This window comes from Stenella coeruleoalba, assembly GCF_951394435.1.
Source record: "Stenella coeruleoalba genome assembly, chromosome: 5".
Taxonomy (NCBI): domain Eukaryota; kingdom Metazoa; phylum Chordata; class Mammalia; order Artiodactyla; family Delphinidae; genus Stenella; species Stenella coeruleoalba.
This window is the reverse complement of record NC_137150.1, coordinates 46,537,236-46,560,956: the sequence shown is the minus strand read 5'-3', so window position 1 is coordinate 46,560,956 and position 23,721 is coordinate 46,537,236. Positions and strand designations below refer to the sequence as shown.

Here is a 23,721-nt window from a genome sequence, read left to right as displayed (position 1 = left end):
GTATGATTAGACTACTGTAAAGTTCTGGGGAAGGAAAAACCCCCAAAGCAGCCTGTCATAAAGGCCAAATTCTTTTTTTTTTTTTCAGTTTGATGAGTTTAAAAAAAATTTTTTTTATTGGAGTAGAGTTGCTTTACAATGTTGTGTTAGTTTCTTCTGTACAGCAAAGTGAATCAGCTATACGTAAACGTATATCCCCTCCTTTTTGGATTTCCTTCCCATTTAGGTCACCACAGAGCACTGAATAGAGTTCCCTGTGCTATACAATAGGTTCTCATTAGTTATCTACTTTATACACAGTATCAATAGTGTATATATGTCAATCCCAATCTCCCAGTTCATCCCACCCCCGCCTTCCCCCCCTTGGTATCCATATGTTTGTTCTCTACATCTATGTCTCTGTTTCTGCTTTGCTGCCAATAAGTCATCTGCACCATTTTTCTAGACTCCACGTATAAGTGATATTATACAATACTTGTTTTTCTCTTTCTGACTTACTTCACTCTGTATGACAGTCTCTAGTTCTATCCACGTCTCTACAAATGGCACTATTTCATTCCTTCTTATGGCTGAGTAATATTCCATTGTATATATGTGCCACATCTTCTTTATCCATTCCTCTGTCGATGGACATTTAGGTTGCTTGCATGTCCTGGCTATTGTAAATAGTGCTGCGCTGAACATTGGGGTGCATGTATCTTTTTGAATTGTGGTTTTCTCCGGGTATATGCCCAGTAGTGGGATTGCTGGGTCGTATGGTAGTTCTATTTTTAGTTTGTTAAGGAACTTCCATACTGTTATCCATAGTGGCTGTATCAATTTACATTCCCACCAACAGTGTAGGAGGGTTCCCTTTTCTCCATACCCTTTCCAACATTTATTGTTTGTAGATTTTTTGATGATGACCATTCTGACTGGTGTGAGGTGATAACTCATTGTAGTTTTGATTTGCATTTCTCTAATAATTAGTGATGTTGAGTATCTTTTCATGTGCCTCTTGGCCATCTGTATTGTCTTATTTGGAGAAATGTCTATTTAGGTCTTCTGCCCATTTTTTGATGGGGTTGTTTGTTTTTTTGATGTTGAGCTGCATGAGCTGTTTGTATATTTTGGATATTAGTCCCTTGTCAGTTGCTTCATTTGCAAATATTTTCTCCCATTCTGAGGGCTGTCTTTTCATCTTATTTACGGTTTCCTTTGCAGTGCAAAAGCTTTGAAGTTTCATTAGGTCCCATTTGTTTATTTTTGTTTTTGTTTTCATTATTCTAGGAGGTGGGTCAAAAAAGGTCTTGCTGTGATTTATGTCAAAGAGTGTTCTGCCTATGTTTTCCTCTAAGAGTTTTATAGTGTCTGGCCTTACATTTAGGTGTTGAATCCATTTTGAGTTTATTTTTGTGTATGGTGTTAGGGAGTGTTCTAATTTCATTCTTTTACAAGTAGCTGTCCAGTTTTCCCAGCACCACTTATTGAAGAGACTGTCTTTTCTCCATTGTATATTCTTGCCTCCTATGTCATAGATTAGGTGACCGTAGGGGCATGGGAGGCCAAATTCTTCAGCAGAAGAGCTGAGGAGGAGATTAAGGATGTGTATATGTGTGTGTGTGGGGGGGGGGCTACATCTTAGTGGCTTGAAGCCACATGGAGGGAGGTTCATGAAAAACTAACAAGTATTCATATCTATATTTTATCAATGGCTGTGTTGCCTACGGGATTTTCTCAATGGCCCTTTATTGCCACGTCACCGTCTGCTCTCTTGTTGTCTCCCATCCTGTCCACCTGCCCTTTCTGACACTATTCTCTTCCCGTCTGCTTAAACAAACAACAAAAACAAATACCAAATTCTTCTCTCCTTTAGAGCAGCTTGAACCTTTTGCTTTCTTGATCGATGTCTTTCATGGGCCTCAGGTTTCACTTTCTAACTAAATAGAAGTCTCAAGAAATTTTCTCAAACAAAGATATTTTGGCATCAAATATTAACTTGGTACGTTTTTCACCTTATAAGAACTGGAAAGAATCCACTAAAAGATTTAGTTAATGGTTTTTAATCTTCTTGGTAAGAACCATTTCAGTGGAGGTAAAGGGAAAGAAGCTGGATTGCAAAGGTTGAGTAAATTGGAGGAGAGGAAATTGAGACAGTGTGTGAATGTGATTCCTTTGAGATGGTTGTTTGAAAGGAGAAAGAAGGTGGGCCAGTAGCTGAAAGCAGATGGGAATGTCAGGGAAGATTTTTAACAGTTCAAGTAATTTGATTATGTTGAAATGCTTATGAAAAGGAGTCAATAGAGAGCAAGAGAAGAGAGTTCACTGAGGTGGTAGGGGAAGGAAACAGGAGGATTTCTGTTACCACGGGAAGGGAGGAAGGAAATGGCTACCGATGCAGGTCAGTCTCTATGTGCGTGCAGAAAACTGAGGAAGTTCCCATCTGCTTGATGTCCCCTACCCCTCTTCCTCTTCCTCTCTATTTTCCTTCTTCATTGCTGTGAATTAGTAGTCAGACTTCTCTGTTAGGAATGGACAGGGAAATGATCAAGTAGGTGTTTGAAGCAAGTGAAAATAAGGGTAAGAGTTCAGCCAGGAAACATGGAAGCGTTCCTAGTAGCATAGGAGGGACCTTTTGAGGTTGGAGATCATGCATTTTATTACTGTGACACCATTCTGCCCATTTCTGTGATATTTGTTCAGCAGCCTGGATGTAGGCATGGAGAAGATGCTTTTCCAGGGCTAGTGTTTCGCTAGACACCTGGGATGGAAGTGTGACAGAGAAAAGGAATGAGTATAATGGTCAGAGATTGGGTGAAGTGTTGGATTTCTGGTTTGAGGAGGATACGAAGAGCAGGAAGGAGCTGATAATTTGGTTTAAAAAATTTTCCTCTGGAACCTGGGTTGGAATCTTTCTGACTGTTTAGTCACTTCCTGCTTACTCTATTGATTCAGAGTTCATATGTAAATTTTAAGTAGACCAACAGAAAGCTTTAGGGTTCTAAGTAAATAGATTTTAGCAAAATTGCATGAGACCATTTGGGTATACACATTCCAACCTCATACTTTTCTGTTTTTTTGATGAATGTGCTATCCTAGAGAGAATCAGATTTTGTTGAAGTCAACATATTTGTGACATGATGAAAGTGGTTAGGAATTGGAAATCCTAGGTTCTAAGCCTATTTCTGCCAACAGTGAGCTATGTGACCTCAGAGAAGTCTTTTTAATTCTCTGGGCCTCAGTTTCTTCCTTTTAAATGAAGGGTTTGGTGTAGACTCTCTAAACTTTTTTCCAGCTCTAACATGCCTGAAGTTCATGGATGTGTGCAATTCTTTGACTCCGTCTGTGGTTTCCATTGAAGAGAGAGCAATTGTTTTTAAAAACAGTATATGTTTATTCTACTGTAAGGATATTTTCAAATGAAGATCAATGAAGCTCAAATGTCTCTTGGCTATACCATTCCACTGGTCAGGCTCATCCCTCCAAGTTTTTAAGCTTAGGCAAAACAGATGATAGTGATAAACATGGTTTAGGTCCATAGCAGAAAATTAAAGACTTCCATAGACTTAGAGAAAAATATTATGACACTTACACTTCTCAGGGAATATGATCTTTATTTAAAAGAGAAAGATTTATTGACTTTTTATCCTGCAGCTGCCATTCAATTCTAATTTACCAGTTGGATAGGAAATCTAACTGTTGAATTTTTGGTTTGCGAGAGTTTAGTTCTAAACCTTAAATTCAGTATGGGGGTTTCAAGGCCTGTGTCTTTGTTAGTCACAAAACTTTAACTCCATTTAGATTGGTGAGCTCTTGAATCATTGATATCATAATGTAAATGAAAATTAAAACCAACTAAAATCCATTGAAGCAAGAAAAGATAGCAGTATGAACCTTGGCTGGCAGACTAGTCTCTTCTGTTGTTCAGTCTCTCATGAATGTTCATTGGTAAATGAAAATTGCAAGGGATGATATAAACTGATGCATCTGTTTGAAATAACATAGCTAATCTTCTGCTCCAGAAGATGTTCACAGGGTTTGACAGCAAACTCTAATACATATTCATAACCAATACACTTTGTGACCAAGGGAAATTGAGGCAAGTGCAACGGAAGTGTGAGGAAGCAGCATGCCAATTTTAAATTTAATTATAGAGATGGGGGGAAGGATGCACTGAGATAGTATATCTTCATCCAGCTGTCATGGAGCACTACCAAAAAATCATGCTACATATTTGACAGAAGAAATATTATTTTTGGTTAAGTACTTGATAAAACCAGCAGATTCTGGGGAAAACAAGATTCTGAGATCCTATTAGAAACTATTTTTTTATGTAGAGAAAAAGAAGCACTGCAGAATTTTAATCATCTAAAAAAAAATTTTTTTTTTCAGACTTAAGAAAGATTTCTGGTCCACACAAGATTTCAGTTCATGGAATGTTTTTGCCATGTTTAAGTCCTAAATTCAGTTTGAAATTAGGAAAAGCAATAATTAGTGTGATTCTTGTGATTTTTTTACTTTTGGTAACCTAGAGCCATGTGTCATTCAATGGGATCAGCATCCCTGGGCTCCCCACTCTAACGTAAGTACTCGAAGAGCATAGACTTCAACTACCTTGTTCAGAGCTGGTGCTGAGGGCTTAGAATAGTGTTTGGCATGGAGAAGTCACTTCATAAGTGTTTGTTGAATGAATGAATAAATCTACCTCATGATACCTTGTATGATGTACATGTTCAATATATATTTTTATTAATAAATAGATCAATGGATGGAAGTACTTCTCTAAGTGGTTTACAACTTGCCATTTGACATTAATTTTCAGAATCTGAAAGTAAATACTCAGCAATGGATAAAGGCAGTGCAACTTAGGTCAGTGACATGTTAACCCACTATCAGCTTTGACAAAGGAGAAAATACCCAGATTTCTGACTAAATTGGATTGTGATCTCTCTGTAGTTTTAAAGTAGGACTTGTATTCTTGTCTTGGGAACGTCCATGTTTACAGAGTAGGAAAAAAAAGAAAAATGTTTTCCCCTCATTTCATTATAAAATATTGCTATAGGAAAAAGTCAAGGAAAAAACAAAGATAAGCAACATTTCTAAGAGTCGGCAGATTTGGAAAGATTTGTGTCTGCTTTGGGAATGTTTGATCTGTTTTGCCAGCAAGTATGTCGGTGTTCAGCTGTACTGGAACTATTTTTTAGAAACCAGTTGGTGACTCTTAAGAAGAATGAGAATACCCCAGGTGGTGAGGTATAGGCAGTCTCATACTTTGTTAATGGAAACGTAAATTTGTTGAGTCTTCTGGAGGAAGATTTCGCAAAATATATCAAAAACTTGTGCAAATTCTTTGACTCAGCAATTCTGCTTTAGGGAATTTCCCTCAGGAAATAATTGGACAAACAAGCAAAGATGTATGTTGCAGGGTGGTTTATATGAAAGGGGAACGCATTGGGAACTATTGAAGTTTTTATTAACAGAGTTTATAAATTTTATGCCTTTCCATAGAATATTCCGTGGCCATTAAAATGATGTTAAAGACCAATATATATTATACAAGGCATAGCTTCATGGTATGATGGAAAAAGCAGCGCACAAAGGTATGTAAATCATGACACCATTTGGTAAGTAATGCACAGGTATTTCTGTTTCTGCCTAGGAACAAGTCTGGTAGGCTTTTGGCGTTACGGAGGATTTTACTTTTTGGCTTATCTATATTTTGCCTTTTCTATAGTAAACAAGGATTATTTTATGCAAAAATAAATAATTTTTAAATGTGTTGGCACACTCATATTTTGCTTATTGAAAGTACGTGATCTCTTCTTGGTGAAAAAAAGGGCTGTCAAGTTTCTTAGAAAGGGTGTATTTTCAGAATTTTGCGCTTAGCCTTAGTGCTCAGTTTTCATATAAGTTACAGTGAAATCCAAATCTTAACAAAGCTCAAAAGCTGAAGAGTATGTAACAGAGTTCATGCTTTTTTTTTCTTTCTTAAAGACAGCTCACAAGAACTGACTGTAGCTGCAGAAAATGCTTTCTAGGCAAAAGGAGATGATGTTTAGAATATTCTTTGAAAGGGATTCAGGAAGACAGGAAGATTTTCTAAAGGTCTGAAGTCGTGCTTGGCTGAGATAATCAGCCAGACATTCTGAGTATATTAGCTTCCTTGCAAGAACAATGAGAGGCCATAGCTGGTTATTTTCTTACTCATAGTTACCTAGACACAGCAAAATAAATTTGTTAACATCACCTTAGGAAGAGCTGAATGAGAATACGTTTTCTAATGGATCATTCACTCTTCAATTTTATTAGAAAAGGAGTTCTAATAGATGCAGGAGTACTAATTATTGCTCAAAAAGACCAGACAGAGAATCATGACTAATAGGAGTGAAAGGGTATACTTTAAAACATTATGAGGTAGTTTTTATTTGGAAGGCCTACATTCAAATTAGAACAAATTGTCTATGGGAAGAAGGTTTTGTTAAAGCTATACTAATTAAATTTTCAGTTGAAGGGACTGAGAATTATTTTATGCTCTATGTTTTACAATGAAATCCAATTTCATAAATTCTTAATATTTCCCTAGCTAGACTAAATATATGCTTGTGAATTTAACTTGACGTGGATGTGTCTTCAACAATAATAAATATTGTCTGAATAAAATTGTTTAATGTGGGACTTCCCTGGTGCATATTTATTTAGAATGAAGGATTTTCATGGTAAAACCATGGTTTTATTTTAAAACTAAAAGCAAAAAAAGCTAGTGAGTGAACAATTAGTAATAGAATTGCCAAGTATGTCATACAATTGTGCTTCTCTGTCACATTTCATAAATTGGAAGTATTTCTCAAATTTTCCCCCGGTGCAAATTGGCATTATCCATGTGCAGAAAATTATAAAGTTGATTGTATATGTTACTTTGGGGAAGAAAATTTATTTTCTTCTTTGTTTATGGTCTATTTGCCATTCCATATTCTAGAATGTAAAAAAAGAAGTTGTCTTGGTATTTGTCAGAACAGTTTCTTGTTCGTAGAAATAAAAATAAATTACAAACTTATAGGAAGAAAATAAGGTTTGGCTTTAAAATGCTTTTTGTTAAAGGGATAATGATATAGATTTGAGAGGCTGATTGATGTCATTACATAATAGTTTAAAATACAAGATCAACTTGACTTAGCTTTCAGGAACAGTTTGCAGTTTGGGCTCAAATGGAGTGTTGTTAAGATCAGGTTTCTTTCCGTACTCAAAATCTGGGTCACTGAAAAATTTCCATCATCTAAACTTTTTAGTCTAAAAGTAATTTAACAAAGTTAAGAATGATGGCCTTCTGAGTAGTTCAAACGGCTAAATACCAATTATTTCTCAGAAAGTTAATTTAATTAATTAAAAGCTTAGACTAACTTCTGTTAAACACTTGATTACTTAGTTCTCACACACGTGGTATCTCAGTTAACCGTTCTTATTAAGACTTTATATTTTTAGAGCAGTTTTAGGTTCACAACAAAATTAAGGGGAATGTACAGAGGTTACTCATATACCCCTTACCCTGAAACGTGCATACCCTCCCCCATTCTCCGCATCCCCACCAGAGTAGTACACTTGTTACAACTCATAAATCTACTTTGACACATCATACTCACCCAAAGTCCACAGCTTGCATTAAGGTTCACTCTTGGTGGTGTACGTTCTATGGGTTTGGACGAATGTATCACGACATGTATGCGGTAATGTGGTTCCATACAGAGTAGCTTCACTGCCCTGAAAATTCTCTTTGCTCTGCCTATTCATCGTCCTCCACTTCTCTAATCCCTGGCAACCACTGATCTTTTTACTGTCTCCATAATTTTGCCTTTTCCAGAATGTCATGTTGTTGGAATCATACAGCGTGTAACATTTTCAGATTGGCTTCTTTCAGTTAGTAACATGCATTTAAGTTTGCTCCATGTCTTTTCATGGCTTAAGAGCTCATTTCTTTTTAGCACTGAATACTATTCTATTCTGTGGATGTACTATAGTTTATTCATCCATTCACCTATGAAGTACATCTTGGTTGCTTCCAAGTATTGCTAATTATGAATAAAGCTGCTATAAAGATCAGTGTGCAGGCTTTCATGTGGATATTAGTTTTCAAATCCTTTGAGTAAATCCTAAGGAGTGTGATTGCTGGATCTACATATGGTAAGAGTATGTTTAATTTTGTAAGAAACTGCTAACCTCTCTTCCAAAGTGGCTCTATGATTTTACGTTGCCACCAGCAACGTATGAGAATTCCTGTTACTTTACATCTGTGTCAGCATTTACTGTTGTTAGTGTTCCAGATTTTGGCCATTCTAACAGGTATGTAGTAATATATCACTGTTGTTTTAATTTGTATTTCCCTGATGACATATGATATGGAACATCCTTTCATATGCTTATTTGCCATCTGTATATGTTCTTTGGTGAGGTATCTATTAAGGTCCTTGGCCCATTTTTAATTGGATTATTTGTTTTCTTATAGTTGAACTTTAAGAATTCTTTGTATATGTTGGATGAATTATTTATCAGATGTATCTTTTGAAAATACTTCCCTGTCTATGGCTTGTCTACTAATTCTCTTGAAATTGTTTTTCATGAGAAGGTTTTAAATTTTAATGAAATCCAGATTATGAATTCTTTCTTTCATGGATTGTGCCTTTGGTGTTGCATCTAAAAACAAACCTAAATGACCAAACTCAAGGTCATTTAGGTTTGTTTCTATGTTATCTTCTAAGAGTTTTATAGTTTTGTGTTTTACATTTAGGTCTGTGATCCATTTTGAGTTAATTTTTGTGAATGGTATAAGGTCTGTGTCTAGATTCATTTTTTTGCTATGTGGATGTCCAGTTATTCCAGCACCATTTGTTGAAGATTTTATCTTTTCTCCATTGTATTGCTTTTGGTCCTTTGTCAAAGATCAGTTGACTGTGTTTATATGGGTCTGTTTCTGGGGTCTTTATTCTGTTTCATTGATCTGGTTCTATATTCTTATGCCAATTCTTATGCCAACCACGCTGTCTGGGTTACTGCAGTTTTATAATAAATCTTGAAGTTGGGTAGAGTCAGGCTTCCAACTTTGTTCTTGTCCTTCACATTGTGTTAGCTCATCTCAGTCTTTGGCCTCACCATATAAATTTGGAGTCAGTTTTTCAATATCCACAAAATAACTTGCTGAGAGTTTTATTGGAATTGCATGGAATCTATAGATTATCTTGGGAAGAACTGAGATCTTGACAATACTGAATCTTCCTCTCTATGAACATGGAATATCTCTCCAATAATTTAGTTCTTGACTTTGCTGATAGGAATTTTGTAGTTTTCCTCATATAGATCTCATACACACTTTGTTAGATTTATATGTATTTCATTTTTGAGGGTGCTAATGTAAAATGATACTGTGGTTTTAATATCAAATTCTTCTCATTCATTGCTGGTGTATAGGAAATCTACTGACTTTTGTATATTAATCTTGTATCCTGCAATCTTGTTATCATCGCTTCTTAGTTCCAGGAGCTTTTTTGTTGATTCTTTCAGATTTTCTACATAGATGATCATGTCATCTGTGAACAAAGACAGTTTTATTTTTCTTCCCAATCATTATAATTTTACTTCCTTTTCTTGTCTTATTGCATTAAGTAGAGCTTCCAATATGATGTTGAAAAGCAATGTGAGAGGAAGACTTGCTTGCCTTGTACCTGAGCCTTAGTAGGAATGCTACAAGTTTCACCATTAAGTATGATGTTAGCTGTATGTTTTGGGCAGATACTCTTTACCAAGTTGAGGAAGTTTCCTTCTGTTCTTAGTTTACTGAGAGTTTTGATCATGAATGGGTGTTGAATTTTGTCAAATGCTTTTTCTGCATTTACTGATATGTCGTTTAACCTTCATAATCGTTTTCTTGAGACTGATATTTTGCTATATCCACTTCACAGATGGGAGAATTAAGCCTCAACAGTGAAGTAACTTGCCAGTAGTTCCCACAGACTCTGGTGGAACCAGGATTAAACCTACAATTGTTTGACCTGCTCTACAATATGCTGCCTCCCTGTGCTTACTGTCAATTCTGACTCTTTGGCTCCGAGGTAGTAGAAAAATAGATTCTCTCATCATGAAGCTCACCGAACTAAACAGCCTATCAATATTAAGCTATATAGTTATTTGAAATACAGATGCTTCTCATTATTCATGGATTCTGTATTTGCGAATTTGCCTACTTGCTAAAATTTATTTGTAACCCCCAAGTCAATACTCAAGGCACGTTCATGGTCATTCACACACATGTACAGAGTGGCAAAAAGTTGCAGTCTTCCAGTGCGCTGGTTCAGTGCTGAGGTCAAACTCAGTGACACCCTACCTTCTTATTCCAGCTCTCGTACTGTAAACAAGTGTCCTATTTGTGCTCCACTTGGTGCCAAGCTTTTGCATTTTGTGCTTATTTCGGTGATTTCACTGTTTAAAATGGCTCCCCAAGTGTAGTGTAAAGTTCTGTCTAAGTGCAAGAAGGTTGTGCTGTGCCTTATGGAGAAAATACGTGTGTTAGATAAGCTTCACTCTGTCTTGACTTATAGTAATGTTGGCCATGAATTCACTGTTAATGAATTAACAATATATATTAAAATGTCTTTCAGTGGAAACAGACATAAAACAAAATTATGAATTGACGATGAAAATATTGTGACCAGAGGCTCACAGAAACCTAATGTTGTATTTCTCATAAAAGCCATGGTTCAGTATCTGCTAATTTAGTGTTTGCAAAGGCTTTATAGAACATAACTACCACGAATAAAGAAAATCAGCTTATAAGGTTTCACTGTCTTTGTAATGGTGTGTTCATAGAGGTGACTTCTTGCCCTTGGATTAAAGTGTCACTGGGATATCATTTTACTGGCTATGCTAAGCTCTCTTCAGGGATTCACCCATTTTCTCTAAACCACTATATTTTTTTCCTATTGATGCTCTAACAAATTACCACAAACTTAGTAGCACAAACCTCACAAATGTATCATTTTACAGTTCTACAGCTCAGAATTCCAAAATGGGTTTTACAGGGCTAAAATCAATGTGTTGTCAAGATTGTCTTCCTTCTGGAGCCTCTAGGGGATAATCTCTTTCCTTACCTTGTCCAGCTTCTAGAGGTCATCTGCAGTCCTTGGGTTCATAGCCCTGCATCACTCTGACCTCTGCATCCATCATCATATCAAACCTCTGACTCTCCTATCTCCCTCTGACAATTATAAGGACATCTGTGATTGAGGATGTCAGCTTGTAGGTCTGTCAGTTATTTGCTCTGCAGCCCCAATTCATTTAAGTATAGCACCATTATAAAGTAGATGTTTTTCTTTGCATCTTGGAAAAATCGCTGATTAGATCCACCTTTGGGGGTAGCACAGTGCTCTGGTATTTAGGACATTTTCACTGATGTCTTGTTTTTTTTCCTGTTTCTAGCCCTCAGAGCCAAGTCAAACCATTTGTATGTCCAGAGAAGAGTTTGTGCAGAGGATGACAGAGATTGTTGGTTGGGGCACAAAGGAAGAATATGGAGAGCTCTTTTTTTTTTTTTTTTTTTGCGGTACGCGGGCCTCTCACTGTTGCGGCCTCTCTTGTTGCGGAGCACAGGCTCCGGACGCGCAGGCTCAGCGGCCATGGCTCACGGGCCCAGCCGCTCCGCGGCATGTGGGATCCTCCCGGACCGCGGCACGAACCCGCGTCCCCTGAATCGGCAGGCAGACTCTCAACCACTGTGCCACCAGGGAAGCCCATGGAGAGCTGTTTGATAAAGTGGATGTGGCCCAAGATGGCTGAATTAATTGGGACAAGCTGACTTCATTTATGCTGTTAACACTTTATGAGAAAGATGAACAAGCAAAGGCAATGGTGGTTCCCCAGTGGAAAGACCTTGAATGCCTCCCAGTGAAACGCAAGGACACCATTCAAAAAGTAATTTTCTTAAAAAGTTCAAGTCGTTATGTGATCATCAGGAAGGAAGGTGTAGTAGGAATCTGGGGAGAGCATTTAAAGCTGCAAGAAATGCTTCCCATCACTTCAGATGCCAACAAGCTTAAACACCTGTGGCTGACAAGTATGGCTTCTCTGGAAAATGTAAACAAGGTACAGAGTCTTTAGAAATAAATGTATTGCTTGTAAAAGGGGGGAAATGATAGGACAGGGCTCCTGATCAATAGCAAGTATAACACGAGCAGTGACAGAGAGCTGCATCACTCTTTTGTGCCTCTCGTCTCACCTGGAGGGAACGCAAGTAAAGCCAAGTGAGTTACTCCAATTCACAGACTGTTCTGTTTTGTGCCTTTAAATAGCAAGGTCGGTAGTGACTCAGATTCTTGGCTCTGTCCCCAGTGAGGCCATGCTGCATTACTAGCTGATAAGACCTTTATGACTGTAGTTTTTAGCAGAGTCTTGGATCTGTACGCAGAGCTGAGAGGCTATATCAGTGCATAGCACAGCTCAGTGCAATTTCAGGCAATTGCTTATCTGATGTTGACCACTGTACTAGTCAGTTTCTTAATTTTGTTGGGTAGGGCCCGTTCAGCCCAAATACCCTCATATAACTAGACCTATGAGAAAGATAACATACTGAAAGGAAAATCAATTTGTGAGGGAAGAATGCAGCTTAAAAAATCCATATTCTTAGTATTTTACATTAAGCAGATGGTAAATTTTACTATGAAAAAATTTAAGCTTACACACAAGCAGAGATAATCCCATTAAGAACCAATATCCACCCGTAGCCATTTACAATTCATAGCCAATCTTGTTTCATCTACATCTCCCCTCTATTGAAATCCAAAACATCCAATCATCTAATCTGTAAATATTTCAGTATTTCGAAAAAAGTCTTTTTAGCATGACCATAATACCATATCACATTTAATATCAATAGCAGTATTTCCTTAATATCATCAAATATCCACTCATGTACATATTTCTGTGTCTTATGATTTTTTTAATAGTTTGTTAATTGTTTGATAGTTTGAATCACCTAATGACGAATAATGTTGAGTATATTTCCATGTGCTGATTTGCTATTTATCCTCTTCAGTGAAGTGTCTGTCCAAATCCTTTGCCCATTTTTTATTGAGTTTATTTTGTTATTATTGAGTTTTGAGAGTTCTTTATATATTCTGGTTATATGCAATTATATGATGGATAATTTACAAATATTGTATCCCAGTTTGTGCTTTGTCTTTTCTGTCTCTTACACTGCCTTTGATATTTCATTTTCAAGATTGTTCATTGCTAGTGAATAAAAATAGTTTTTAAAAAGTAATCTTATATTCTACAACTTTGCTGAACTCACTGTTTGGTTCTAATTGGTTTTGTTGTTGTTGATTCCCTAAGATTTTCTGTATATAAGATCGTGTCATCTACGAATAGAGTTAGTTTAACTTCTTCCTTTCCAATCTGGATGCCTTTTATTTACTTTTCTTGCCTAATTTCCCTGGCTAGAAACTCCAGCACAGTGTTGAATAGAAGTGGTGAGAGTGAACAGCCTCGTCTTATTTCTGATCTTAGGGAGAATACAATCAATTTTTCACCATTAAGTATGATATCAGCTGTAGGTTGTGTTTTTGTTTTGTTTTGTACATGCTCTTTATCAAGTTTCTTTCTATTCCTAATTTGTTGAATATTCTTATCATGAAAATGCATTGGGTTTTGTTAAATGCTTTTTTGTATTTATTAAGATGATCATACCACCTTTTTCCTTTATTCTATTAATATGGTATATTACATTAGTTGATATTTGTATGTGTTAAACTAACCTGGTATTCCTGGTGTTGGGAGGAAGAAATTTTCCTCTACCCTTCTAGGTTGGTCCAATAATTAAACTGAAATGAGACAGATTAACAAGGGAAATCAAACAAAAGTCTAATAACATGTATATATGGAAGGGACCCAGGAAAACTGAGTAACTCACCAAAGTGTCCAAAGTCTTCACCTTAAATATCATCTTTAACAAAGACAAAAGAGAGTGTTGGGATGGTGGTTTGGGATCTCAAAGGGGATGAAGGCAATTTACATGAGGATGGAAAAGCAAATATTTGGTATACAAATATTTGCTGGGCCGTACAGAGATGCTGGGACTCAGAGTGGACTCTAGACCCTGAGTTTCTGCCATTGCATCTAGCCCATGGTCTTTGCAGATATCTCTGGTGATAGCTCTATTCTAGGAACAGGCCCTTTATCCAAATTCTTCAGGCAGCTAGGGGGGAGGTAAAAAGAAAAACTTCTTGAGTCTTCTGTTTCTTAAAAATAATCAACCTAAATTAATCCTCATGCCAGATAGACACATTTTGAGGTGGCAACTTTTGTTTCCCTACACTGGTATAAATATTACTCGGTCACGGTGTGTAACCTTTTTTATATGTTGCTAGGTTCTCTTTGATGATATTTAGCTGAAGATTTTTACATCTCTATTCATTAGGAATATTGGTCTGCAGTTTTCTTTTCTTGTGATGTCTTCGTGTGGTTTTGGTATTAGGAAATACTGGCCTCATAAAATGATTTGGAAAGTGTTTCCTCCATTTCTAGTTTTTGGAAGAGTCTGAGAAAGATTGGGGTTAATTCTTTAAATGTTTGCTAGAACTTATTAATGAAAAGCCATCCAGGCCTGGGATTTTCTTTGTGGGAAATTTTTTTGATTACAAATCCAATCTTTCTATTTATTATATGTCTGCTGAGATTTTCTATTTCTTCTTAAGTTAGTTTAGGTCATTTTGTGTTTCTAGGCATTTGTACCTTTCATTTCAGTTATCTAATTTGTTGGCTTACAGTTGGTCATGGTATTCTCTTAGAATCCTTTTCTCAATTTCTGTAAGGTTGATGGTAATATCTACTCTTTTATTTCTGGATTTAGTAATGTGTATCTCCTCTCTTTTTTGGGGGGGGTTAGTCTAGCTAAAGTTTTGTCAATTTTATTTACAAATATATTTACCCTTTCTTAAATAGTTTTTAGGATTTTATTTGACTTAGGAAGGCTACTTACAGAATTTTTATCAATTTATTTCTGTGAAAGCCTCTGCTTGCCTCATAAAACATGGTTTGTAAAGTTTCTGTATGGTTGTGTGATGCTGTAGACCTCTATGTCTTTGTCTTTCCTGTGATTAGTTGCCTAGTCTCCCATGGGTGGAAGAAGTTGGGGGTCTGTGAAGTAGCGATAGGGAAGAAAGTGTGTTCAAATGGGAAAGTTTTTATCTTGCCTAGAATACTTGGTTAGAATAAAGCACATTTGTGCCACCATGCTATACTTCTGTAATACATTAAGGACCCTCAGGTGAAAATGTCTGATTTGGTGCTAAGATTTGCATGTCTGCTTTTCATATTGTTTTCACTAAATCCATCAGAAATATTTTCTGATTTTCTACTTTGCTACTTTAGATAGCAGGTGGCTTTTACAAGAAAAGAGATTTGTTTCTATGATCTGCTGGCCAAAGAAGAATTTCCTTGTCAATATAAACTCCAAGGCCTGAAAGGAACACCAATTTGCGTGGATTATTGGTACGACCCTTTTGACGCCAAAGAGTCAATTCTTTCTCTTGGGGACATAACCGGAAAGGTAAGTGAGGGAAGGATAAGGTTGAACACTATGGATTTAATCATCAAAGCTTAGCTCAAAATAGAAATAGAGTACAATGAATGTGACCCCCTAATTGAACTACTTTATAGATTACAAGGCCACACACCTTGGACATGAAAAAGATGGATTAGGTCATAATTCCCCTCCTTGCATATGAAAACCAATCTGCCCTATGGTTTTCTTGCCTGTGTATAGTCTCATCTTCCTTATTTAGGAAAAAAGTATTTGCTAACTTTTTCACCATAAGATGCTTAATCTATTAGACCCCAATATTAATAAACATTTAATATTGTGTCTAAAGTTATCTCTAATAATTCTTTCAAATTGTTCACATTTTCATTTATAAGATTTCAGGCTTCTCAGTAGCAAGCTCCTGGGAAATGCTTATTTCCTGTCCCATGTGACAAAGGAATAGGTGCATTAGAGAGAGCAGCACTGAGCCCCAGACACTGCATACAATGATTTCTGTCTTCCCATCAAATTCCACCCGACCTCTGAAAAATGACTTCTTACTGAACGACAGTAGAATATGCCTGTGAATGCTGAAATAGTCTAATTTGAACAATTTCCACTCATAATTATGTAAGCCTTTCATCTTTACTGTTTTTTTTTTTTTTTTTTTTCTGGTACGCGGGCCCCTCACTGTTGTGGCCTCTCCCGTTGTGGAGCACAGGCTCCGGACGCGCAGGCTCAGCGGCCACGGCTTACGGGCCCAGCCGCTCCGTGGCATGTGGGATCTTCCCGGACCGGGGCACGAACCCGTGTCCCCTGCATCGGCAGGCGGACTCTCAACCACTGTGCCACCAGGGAAGCCCTCATCTTTACTGTTTTTAATGACAAATAGATCATAAAAGCAAACAAATAAAATGCCCTTGGTAATTGCATTAGCAACCTTGTAGTGTCATGTCTTTCAATATAACTGCCTGCAACCTTTAAATAATATTAAAGAAATGCCTGTTAATTCAATACCTATTCCTTATTAATCATAAAGAGCATAGAATCTTCTTGCAACAGTTACCCTACCCATGTTTGTTTTTCTTGTAATGTCTCTCTCAAGGTTCAAGTAATTGCTTTCACAACGGCCTTGATTTCCCTTTTTCAGCATCCTGCTGGTGCATGTGAAGATGAAGAAGCAACTGTGACCATTAACTGGGCAGAGCCGTGCTCTGGACGTCACAAATGTTGCTATACGTTAGCGCACAAACTTCATTGTGGAGACTGGGTCAGACAAGGTACTGAATTTAAACAACAATGAAAGAAACAGTCACCTTAGACTTCTACATTTACATTCTTAATGAAAATGTTTCACACACAGTGTTCAAGTCTAGAAACTAATAATTGATTCCCTGGAGGTTTTGACCTGGACTCTGCTATCCCCTGCACACTAGCAGGAATTACTTCTTTCTTTTTTTTCCTTCCAAAATTTATGCCTCATACAATTAATTCAGGCGAGCTGTGCAGTCAGGAAATCTCAAGACAGGAGAGAAAATTGTCACAGAATCTATTTAACTTCACCCCAACTCTGATCCGAACTAATTTTGTTTAGTCAAATTTGGGCCTACTTAATAAAAGAATTTAACAGGTACCCTCAAAACACTCCCTTGCTTTCTTTATATTCTCATGGCAAGTATATTAGTTTGACTGCCTTCAGAATGGACTCTTCTCAGTTTTCTTTTCTTTTTTCTCTTCTTTGATATAATGACTGAGTTGCTCTGATCTAGAGTACTTGAGTGGCAGTTTTCTGTGTGATAGGATTATGTTATAAAACAGCATCTATAGAAGGCCAGGACTTTCTTAAAACCTAGTCAACAATGAGTTTGTTAGTTTCACAATATGCCTAATTTTTTACAGAATTTGCATCTGATGGTTCAAGATCCAGATGTGCAGTTTCTGCTCTGATACCTCCTTTGGTCCAGACACTAAGGACTATGTTATTTTTCTCACTTCTAAACTGCTACATTAAATAATGCTACATTCCAATAATGATTGGAATGGAAACTGTCAATCTCATTGTTGTATTGTAGGTATATTCCTAATATTCTTTGAAGAAGAGGTAGTCAAAATGGACCCAACTGTTGGCTTTTATGGTAGTTTTCCCCTCTTTGAGTTTTAGGAGTTTGGAACTAATTCCTTAATGCATGACCTACAATAATAATTTCCCACATGATAAACTATAGGTTTTGCACTTTTTTCTTCAATATAAATCATACCATGTCTTTGGTACTTTCTACCTATCCTGTAATTCTGGCATCATATAAATTGTGGGAAAACCAAAAGATAAAATTTTTTGGTCATCCACTATGTGTGACAGGCACAAAATTACGTGTTATGTTTTCATACTTGGAAACAAGAAAGTACTAGAAAGTGAAGAGAGTCCTTGAAAGTGAGGGAGGTATTACAGCTGCTTCCAAACAAGCATGATATTTTAATACATAAACTAAAGACTAAAAAGACCACAGTAGTAAAGTTATAGTTCTTGAAATCTGCTTGTAGTAAGTTCCCTGAAGTTTAGTTTGAGTTCCATGACCTTTAATATAAATAAATACAGAGAAAAAGCTAATAGAATTCTGTTTTTGAAAAGGTTGGGAATGTAACAAGGTTTTAAAATTGAGATCATTTGTCTGAATATGAATAGTGTCTAAATACTCTCTTCACACTCAGGGAGAGAATGAAAAGCTCTCACTCTAGACTCTGTCACAATTTCATTTAAACCTCTCAAAAACCAACGCTACTGGTGAAGTAATCTGCTGATGAGCTCTCGTCTGTTAAGTTGCAGGACAAGAATTTTTCTCTAGGCCAATGTGAATTCATTGCTCATCATATTTCCAACATATCATTCTGATTTGTAGTTCTTTTACCTACTGACAAAAGAATATGCGAACTTAATTTAGTATCAGCAGTAGATATTCATGTTTATGACCTAAGGAATCCACCTTTGGAGTTTAGCCACTAAACCACGGCAATTAGGAATTGGCTACAGAAAAGTTTTATATATATTAAAAAATTAGGGATCTTTGTTACCTAATTTGGATTATATATGTCTTAGCTTTTTGAATTAAAACTCATAATCAAGCGAATAGTCTTTGGAAGAATAGCTGAAAGAATATATTTACTTTAGTCCACTTATTTAAATCAGTCGACAATTATTTATATTTTATGTGCTTTAAAACTGTCTTAGGCATTGGAGGCAGTGGAAGAAAGATAAATTATAGGCTTAACTCAAAAAACTTAATAGGTAAGTAAGAATTAAAGACATATAAAAGCATGTATTTGAACATTGTACAATGGTACTGAAAATTAACTGCTAAATCATATAAACAAGATTTTGACTCCTATTGTAATTCTTTTTTTTTATTTATTTAGGAGTTTATTAATTTATATATTTATTTTTGCTGTGTTGGGTCTTCGTTTCTGTGCGTGGGCTTTCTCTAGTTGTGGCATGTGGGGGCCACTCTTCATCACGGTGCGCGGGCCTCTCACTATCGCAGCCTCTCTTGTTGCGGAGCACAGGCTCCAGACGCGCAGGCTCAGTAGTTGTGGCTCATGGGCCCAGTTGCTCCGCGGCATGTGGGATCCTCCCAGAGCAGGGCTTGAACCCATGTCGCCTGCACTGGCAGGTGGACTCTCAACCACTGTGCCACCAGGGAAGCCCCTATTGTAATTCTTAAGCAGGAAAAGACATGAGGAAGAACTTCAAGGGTGAGTGGTGGTATTCGAAGGATGGATGGGTAGAGGGAAAAAAAGAGAGCATGGCGAACATAAATAAAGGTAGGCAAGTAGGCACAATAATGGAGGGCGAGATGGACATGACTAGATCAGAGATGGAGTATTAAGGACATAACAGTGCCTAAGTCTAATAAGGATGTCTGTTGGAAGATCTTGGCAACCAGGCCAAGTTCACATTTAACAGAAAAAATGAAACAGTGAAGCATTGAAGGTTTCTGAGGAAATTTGGGCAGACCTGATGTAGACAGCATTTAGGAAAATTTTATTTAGTAGTTCTGTCCAGTGTAGATTGGAGGACAAAGAAAGAAACTGCAATCAGATTGGCTAGTTGGGATCATGAGAAAATGGAAATGATAAAGCAAGGAGACAAACAAGCAACCTTTTGAAACAGGAATCTTCAGGACTTGAGGTCTGAAATGTGGAATGATGAGCCGTTTTAGAATATCTCACAAAGACTTCTGTTCCCAGGTTGGGAATGTTCTACTTGCAGTTGACAGATGCCCTCATGGGCCCAATGCTCTCCCCAGCTCACTTTCTCAATGTTGACTACTTCTAGGATTCTTTATTCTGAGATACTCCTGATCTGCCACAAAAGAAGAATCTTTCTTACCAGTATTGTTCTGATACTTCCCTTCCCTTTGCCAAGCTTCATATTTGTCTCTTCAACCATCTAATTCAGATGGACTCTTCCTTGTGTAATTTGCAAACTTCTCAATTTTGGCTTTGCTCCTGGGTTCCTACAAATTTCTGTACCCACATCAGAATTTTGGTTCTGCCTGTCATAACCCTCCCAATCCCAGATGTCCCAAATTTGGATGTCTCACATACAAATCACATTTATACATAAATTGAAAATTAAAACAATATTCTTAGGGCAGGAAATATGTCCTTCATTCTCTTAGTGTCCTTTATAACACGTAGTATAATGTTTCATACAACTTTCCCTTTCTCACTGATTTTAAGCAATCTGATTGTGATGTGCCTCAGTTTTCTTGTGTGTGTGTGTGTGTGTGTGTGTGTGTGTGTGTGTTTATGCTGACTGGAATTCATTGTGATTCTTGGATTTTCATTAAATTTGAAAATTTTTCTATTGCTATTTTTTCTGAAGTTTTTTGTCTCCCCCTCTTTTTTTTTTTTTTTCTTTTCTGTAAGATGCTTTTTTTTTTTTTCTTTTCTGTAAGATGCTTGATATTGCCCTACTAGTTATGGAGGCTTTTTCATTTTTATTCAGCTGGTTCTTTTTTTAAATCACTATGCTTTAGTTGAGTTGGATTCTATTTCTATGTCTTCAAGTTCCTGGATCTTTTCTTCTGAGATATTGCAGAGTGGTTTCAAAGGGTGAGTGAGGCTGCCTCTGTGGTTCAGGTGGGCTAGCATGCCCCAGTCTAGTGCCTCACTTGGGGGCATCCCTGCAGAGACCTGTGGTGTGGGCTGCAGCCAGTGGAGCCCTGACAAGAGTGGGGCTACTTCAGAGAGCTGCGGCATAGGTGGGGCCGTTGCCACAGCGTGGGCAGTACCTTTGGGGGTGATGTTGCTATCCCAGTACATTTGGAAGGCAGATTATCAGACCAATGGGCTATTTTTGAGCCGTAAAGTTTAATGGAGTTTCCCCCTGTTAGGTTTTATATTTACTTGAGACCTATCACCTCTTTGTTCTTTCTTCTTTTTGGAATGGGAATGCCTGTCACATGCCTGTTCTACCATTTTATTTTGGAAACGTGTAACTTGTTTGATTTCACAAGTTCACAGCTTGGAGAGCAATTTACCTCAGGATGGATTGTATCCTGAGTTTTACCCATGTCTGATTTAGCTATCTGGATGAGATTTGAACTTAGACTTTAGAGTTGTTGTTGGAATGCGTTAAGACTTCTAGGACTGTTGAGATGTATTTTACATGTGAGAAGGACATGAATTTGGGGAGAGGGGCAGGGGCAGAGTGTATGGACTGGATTTTTGTGTCCTTCTCCTCCCCAAATTCATATGTTGAAGTCCTAAGCCCACCGCCTACTCCCTTATAATGGTGCCTTTGGGAGGTGATTAAGTCATGAAGGTATAGCTCTTGTGAACAGAAAGAGACCCCCAGAGAGCTCTCTCACTTCTTCCCCACATGAGGGCACAGTGAGAAGTAGGGCATCTGTGAACTAGGAAGTAGACCCTGACCAGACACCAAATCTGTCAGCACTTTGGTCTTGGACTTCCCAGTCTCCAGAACTGTGGGAGATAAATGTTTGTTGTTTAAATCACTAGGTCTCCATATTTTGTTACAGCAGCCTGGACTAAGACATTGAATAAATGTTATTAAAAATATTTCAGAAGAAAAGAGAAACCAAAAGAAATCTTGCAAATATTGGTAGACTTTTTTTTTTAAGGGGGGTTATTTATGGTAAAAAGAAAATGGTCAGGGTGAGAAAAATATATTTACTGATAATGTATAGTGTAATACTCTATGAATGGCTGTTGAAGAAATGCAGTAGAAGAGAAGATAACTCAAAAAGGAGAAAGTAGAGAATATGGAAAGGTGAAGTATCTATATAAGACTTTGTCTTATTTCAAGTTTTAGATTTAAAACTCAGGTACCTCTGAAAGGGGACTGGCTTCCGTCCTAAGCAGTGGATGACTGCCTTTTCCCAGATTTAGTCACTGGGACTCGAAGCTTAAATACAACTTTTTCGTTTTGGGTTTGCTTGCAGGTCAGTTATTTCCCTATGAGGAGAATGCAAGAAGGCTGAAATGAGGAGCCAGGAAAAGGAAGAAGGCAGGCTGGAGTCAAGTAGAGGACAGTGGGCTTAGTAGTGATTGTGCTCCTTGGTCTGCAAGACTTACTGTGTCGGGAGCAAGCCAACAATGGCTGCATCCATGTGATACTCTTTTTACCCCAGCAATATGAATTGATATTCTTAGACCTCCTCAAGAAATATTTGTACTGGGCTTCCCTGGTGGCGCAGTGGTTGAGAGTCCGCCTGCCGATGCAGGGGACACAGGTTCGTGCCCCAGTCCGGGAGGATCCCACATGCCGCGGAGCGGCTGGGCCCGTGAGCCATGGCCGCTGAGCCTGCGCGTCTGGAGCCTGTGCTCCACAACGGGAGAGGCCACAACAGTGAGAGGCCCGCGTACCGCAAAAAAAAAAAAAAAAAAAGAAATATTTGTACTGATTTCCTTCTTAGTGTGAGGAGGGAATGTACAATTGAGGAAGAAACTAATACATGGCAAGTTTGGTGATAATGTTTCACTGAAGCTAATGACAAAATATCTGTAAAACTGAAATGTCAAAAGAAAAACTCAGTTTCAGACATGCGAATATTAGCTTACTGCTTTAAGGTAAGGTTCATACTTATTTAAAACTTTGAAGGAGAAAATGTTTTCATTGTGTCTGAGTGGTTCTGTGGTGTATGTTAATGGAAAAATAATTACCTTCTGAAATGCTTGAAAAGTAAGTACAGTGATTTTGGGCAGTAGCGGCAAGACATAAATGTCTTCAACCTCAAAGAAGTTTCTCTTTTTTTTTTGGTCCCAAAGAATTGCCTTTTCATATAGACAATATCATTGGAAACCTTGGAAACCAGAGACTGAAGTACAGCTCCGGAAAGAGTGAATACTAAATTGCCAATAATGAAAATGATTGACTTTTTATTATGTTGAAAGGTGTTTCGCCCCCTTTCTTTGACCACGGCTGCGAGTTTGAACTGATAAAATCAGTAATTGCTGAGCTAATTAATGGAACTGTGCCAGGGAATTTAGAATCCAGGCAGCAGGTCGTTTCCTTCGGGAGCCTTCATAATTGATGGGACTAAGTTTGGAAGAGAAGCCAGATTTAGTGTCTTGCTGGTGTGTTTTTCCACTTCCCTGCATCTAAATCAGTCCTCCAGACAAAAATGGTGCACCACTGAGTCAGCTGGAACACGCTGCCCTTCCTGCCAGCGCCCTCACTGGGTTTAAAGCAGTTGAAATCAGCTGTGAGCCACTGGCCTCAGTTTGAAGTAAAAGATCTTTTCCTGCAGCTCGTTCCACAGTGTGGTGGAAGGGTAAGATCCATTGTATTGTGAACCTAGGTCTAATCGGTATTCTGAAAATTCATTAAATGAATTGCATTATTATTTTTAATGTACCTACCAGTGCTGAGTTAGATGTATTTTGATTTTTAAAAATGGAATAGATAGAATTATTCTTTCTTATCTTTCCTCTTTGAAATGGCAGCTGCTCAGAATGTAGAGAGCCCTGTGGTGGTCTCAGAGAATGGGACTCCAACTTCAAAATAAGAAATGCAACTGAAAATAAACTCCCTCACACAAGAGGGCATCAAAGAAAGTTCAAGGTAGGGAGTTTTCCTAAGTCACGTGACTCATAAAGTAAAAGGCTGAAAAATGATAATAAGAATTCCTAGTTAGAAATGGCCCGATTTTCTACCCTGC

At 37.6% G+C, this 23,721-nt stretch overlaps 1 protein-coding gene across 1 annotated transcript in view; it reads left to right on the top strand.

Moving 5' to 3' along the window:
- WDR49 (WD repeat domain 49) overlaps positions 1-23,721 on the top strand; it is a 133,533-nt gene that overhangs the window by 13,218 nt on the left and 96,594 nt on the right. Inside the window, 5 exon segments of the mRNA XM_079921400.1 lie at positions 11,440-11,563; positions 11,759-11,793; positions 11,797-12,102; positions 15,392-15,565; positions 16,689-16,818. Coding sequence (XP_079777526.1) covers positions 11,440-11,563; positions 11,759-11,793; positions 11,797-12,102; positions 15,392-15,565; positions 16,689-16,818 — 769 coding nt within the window.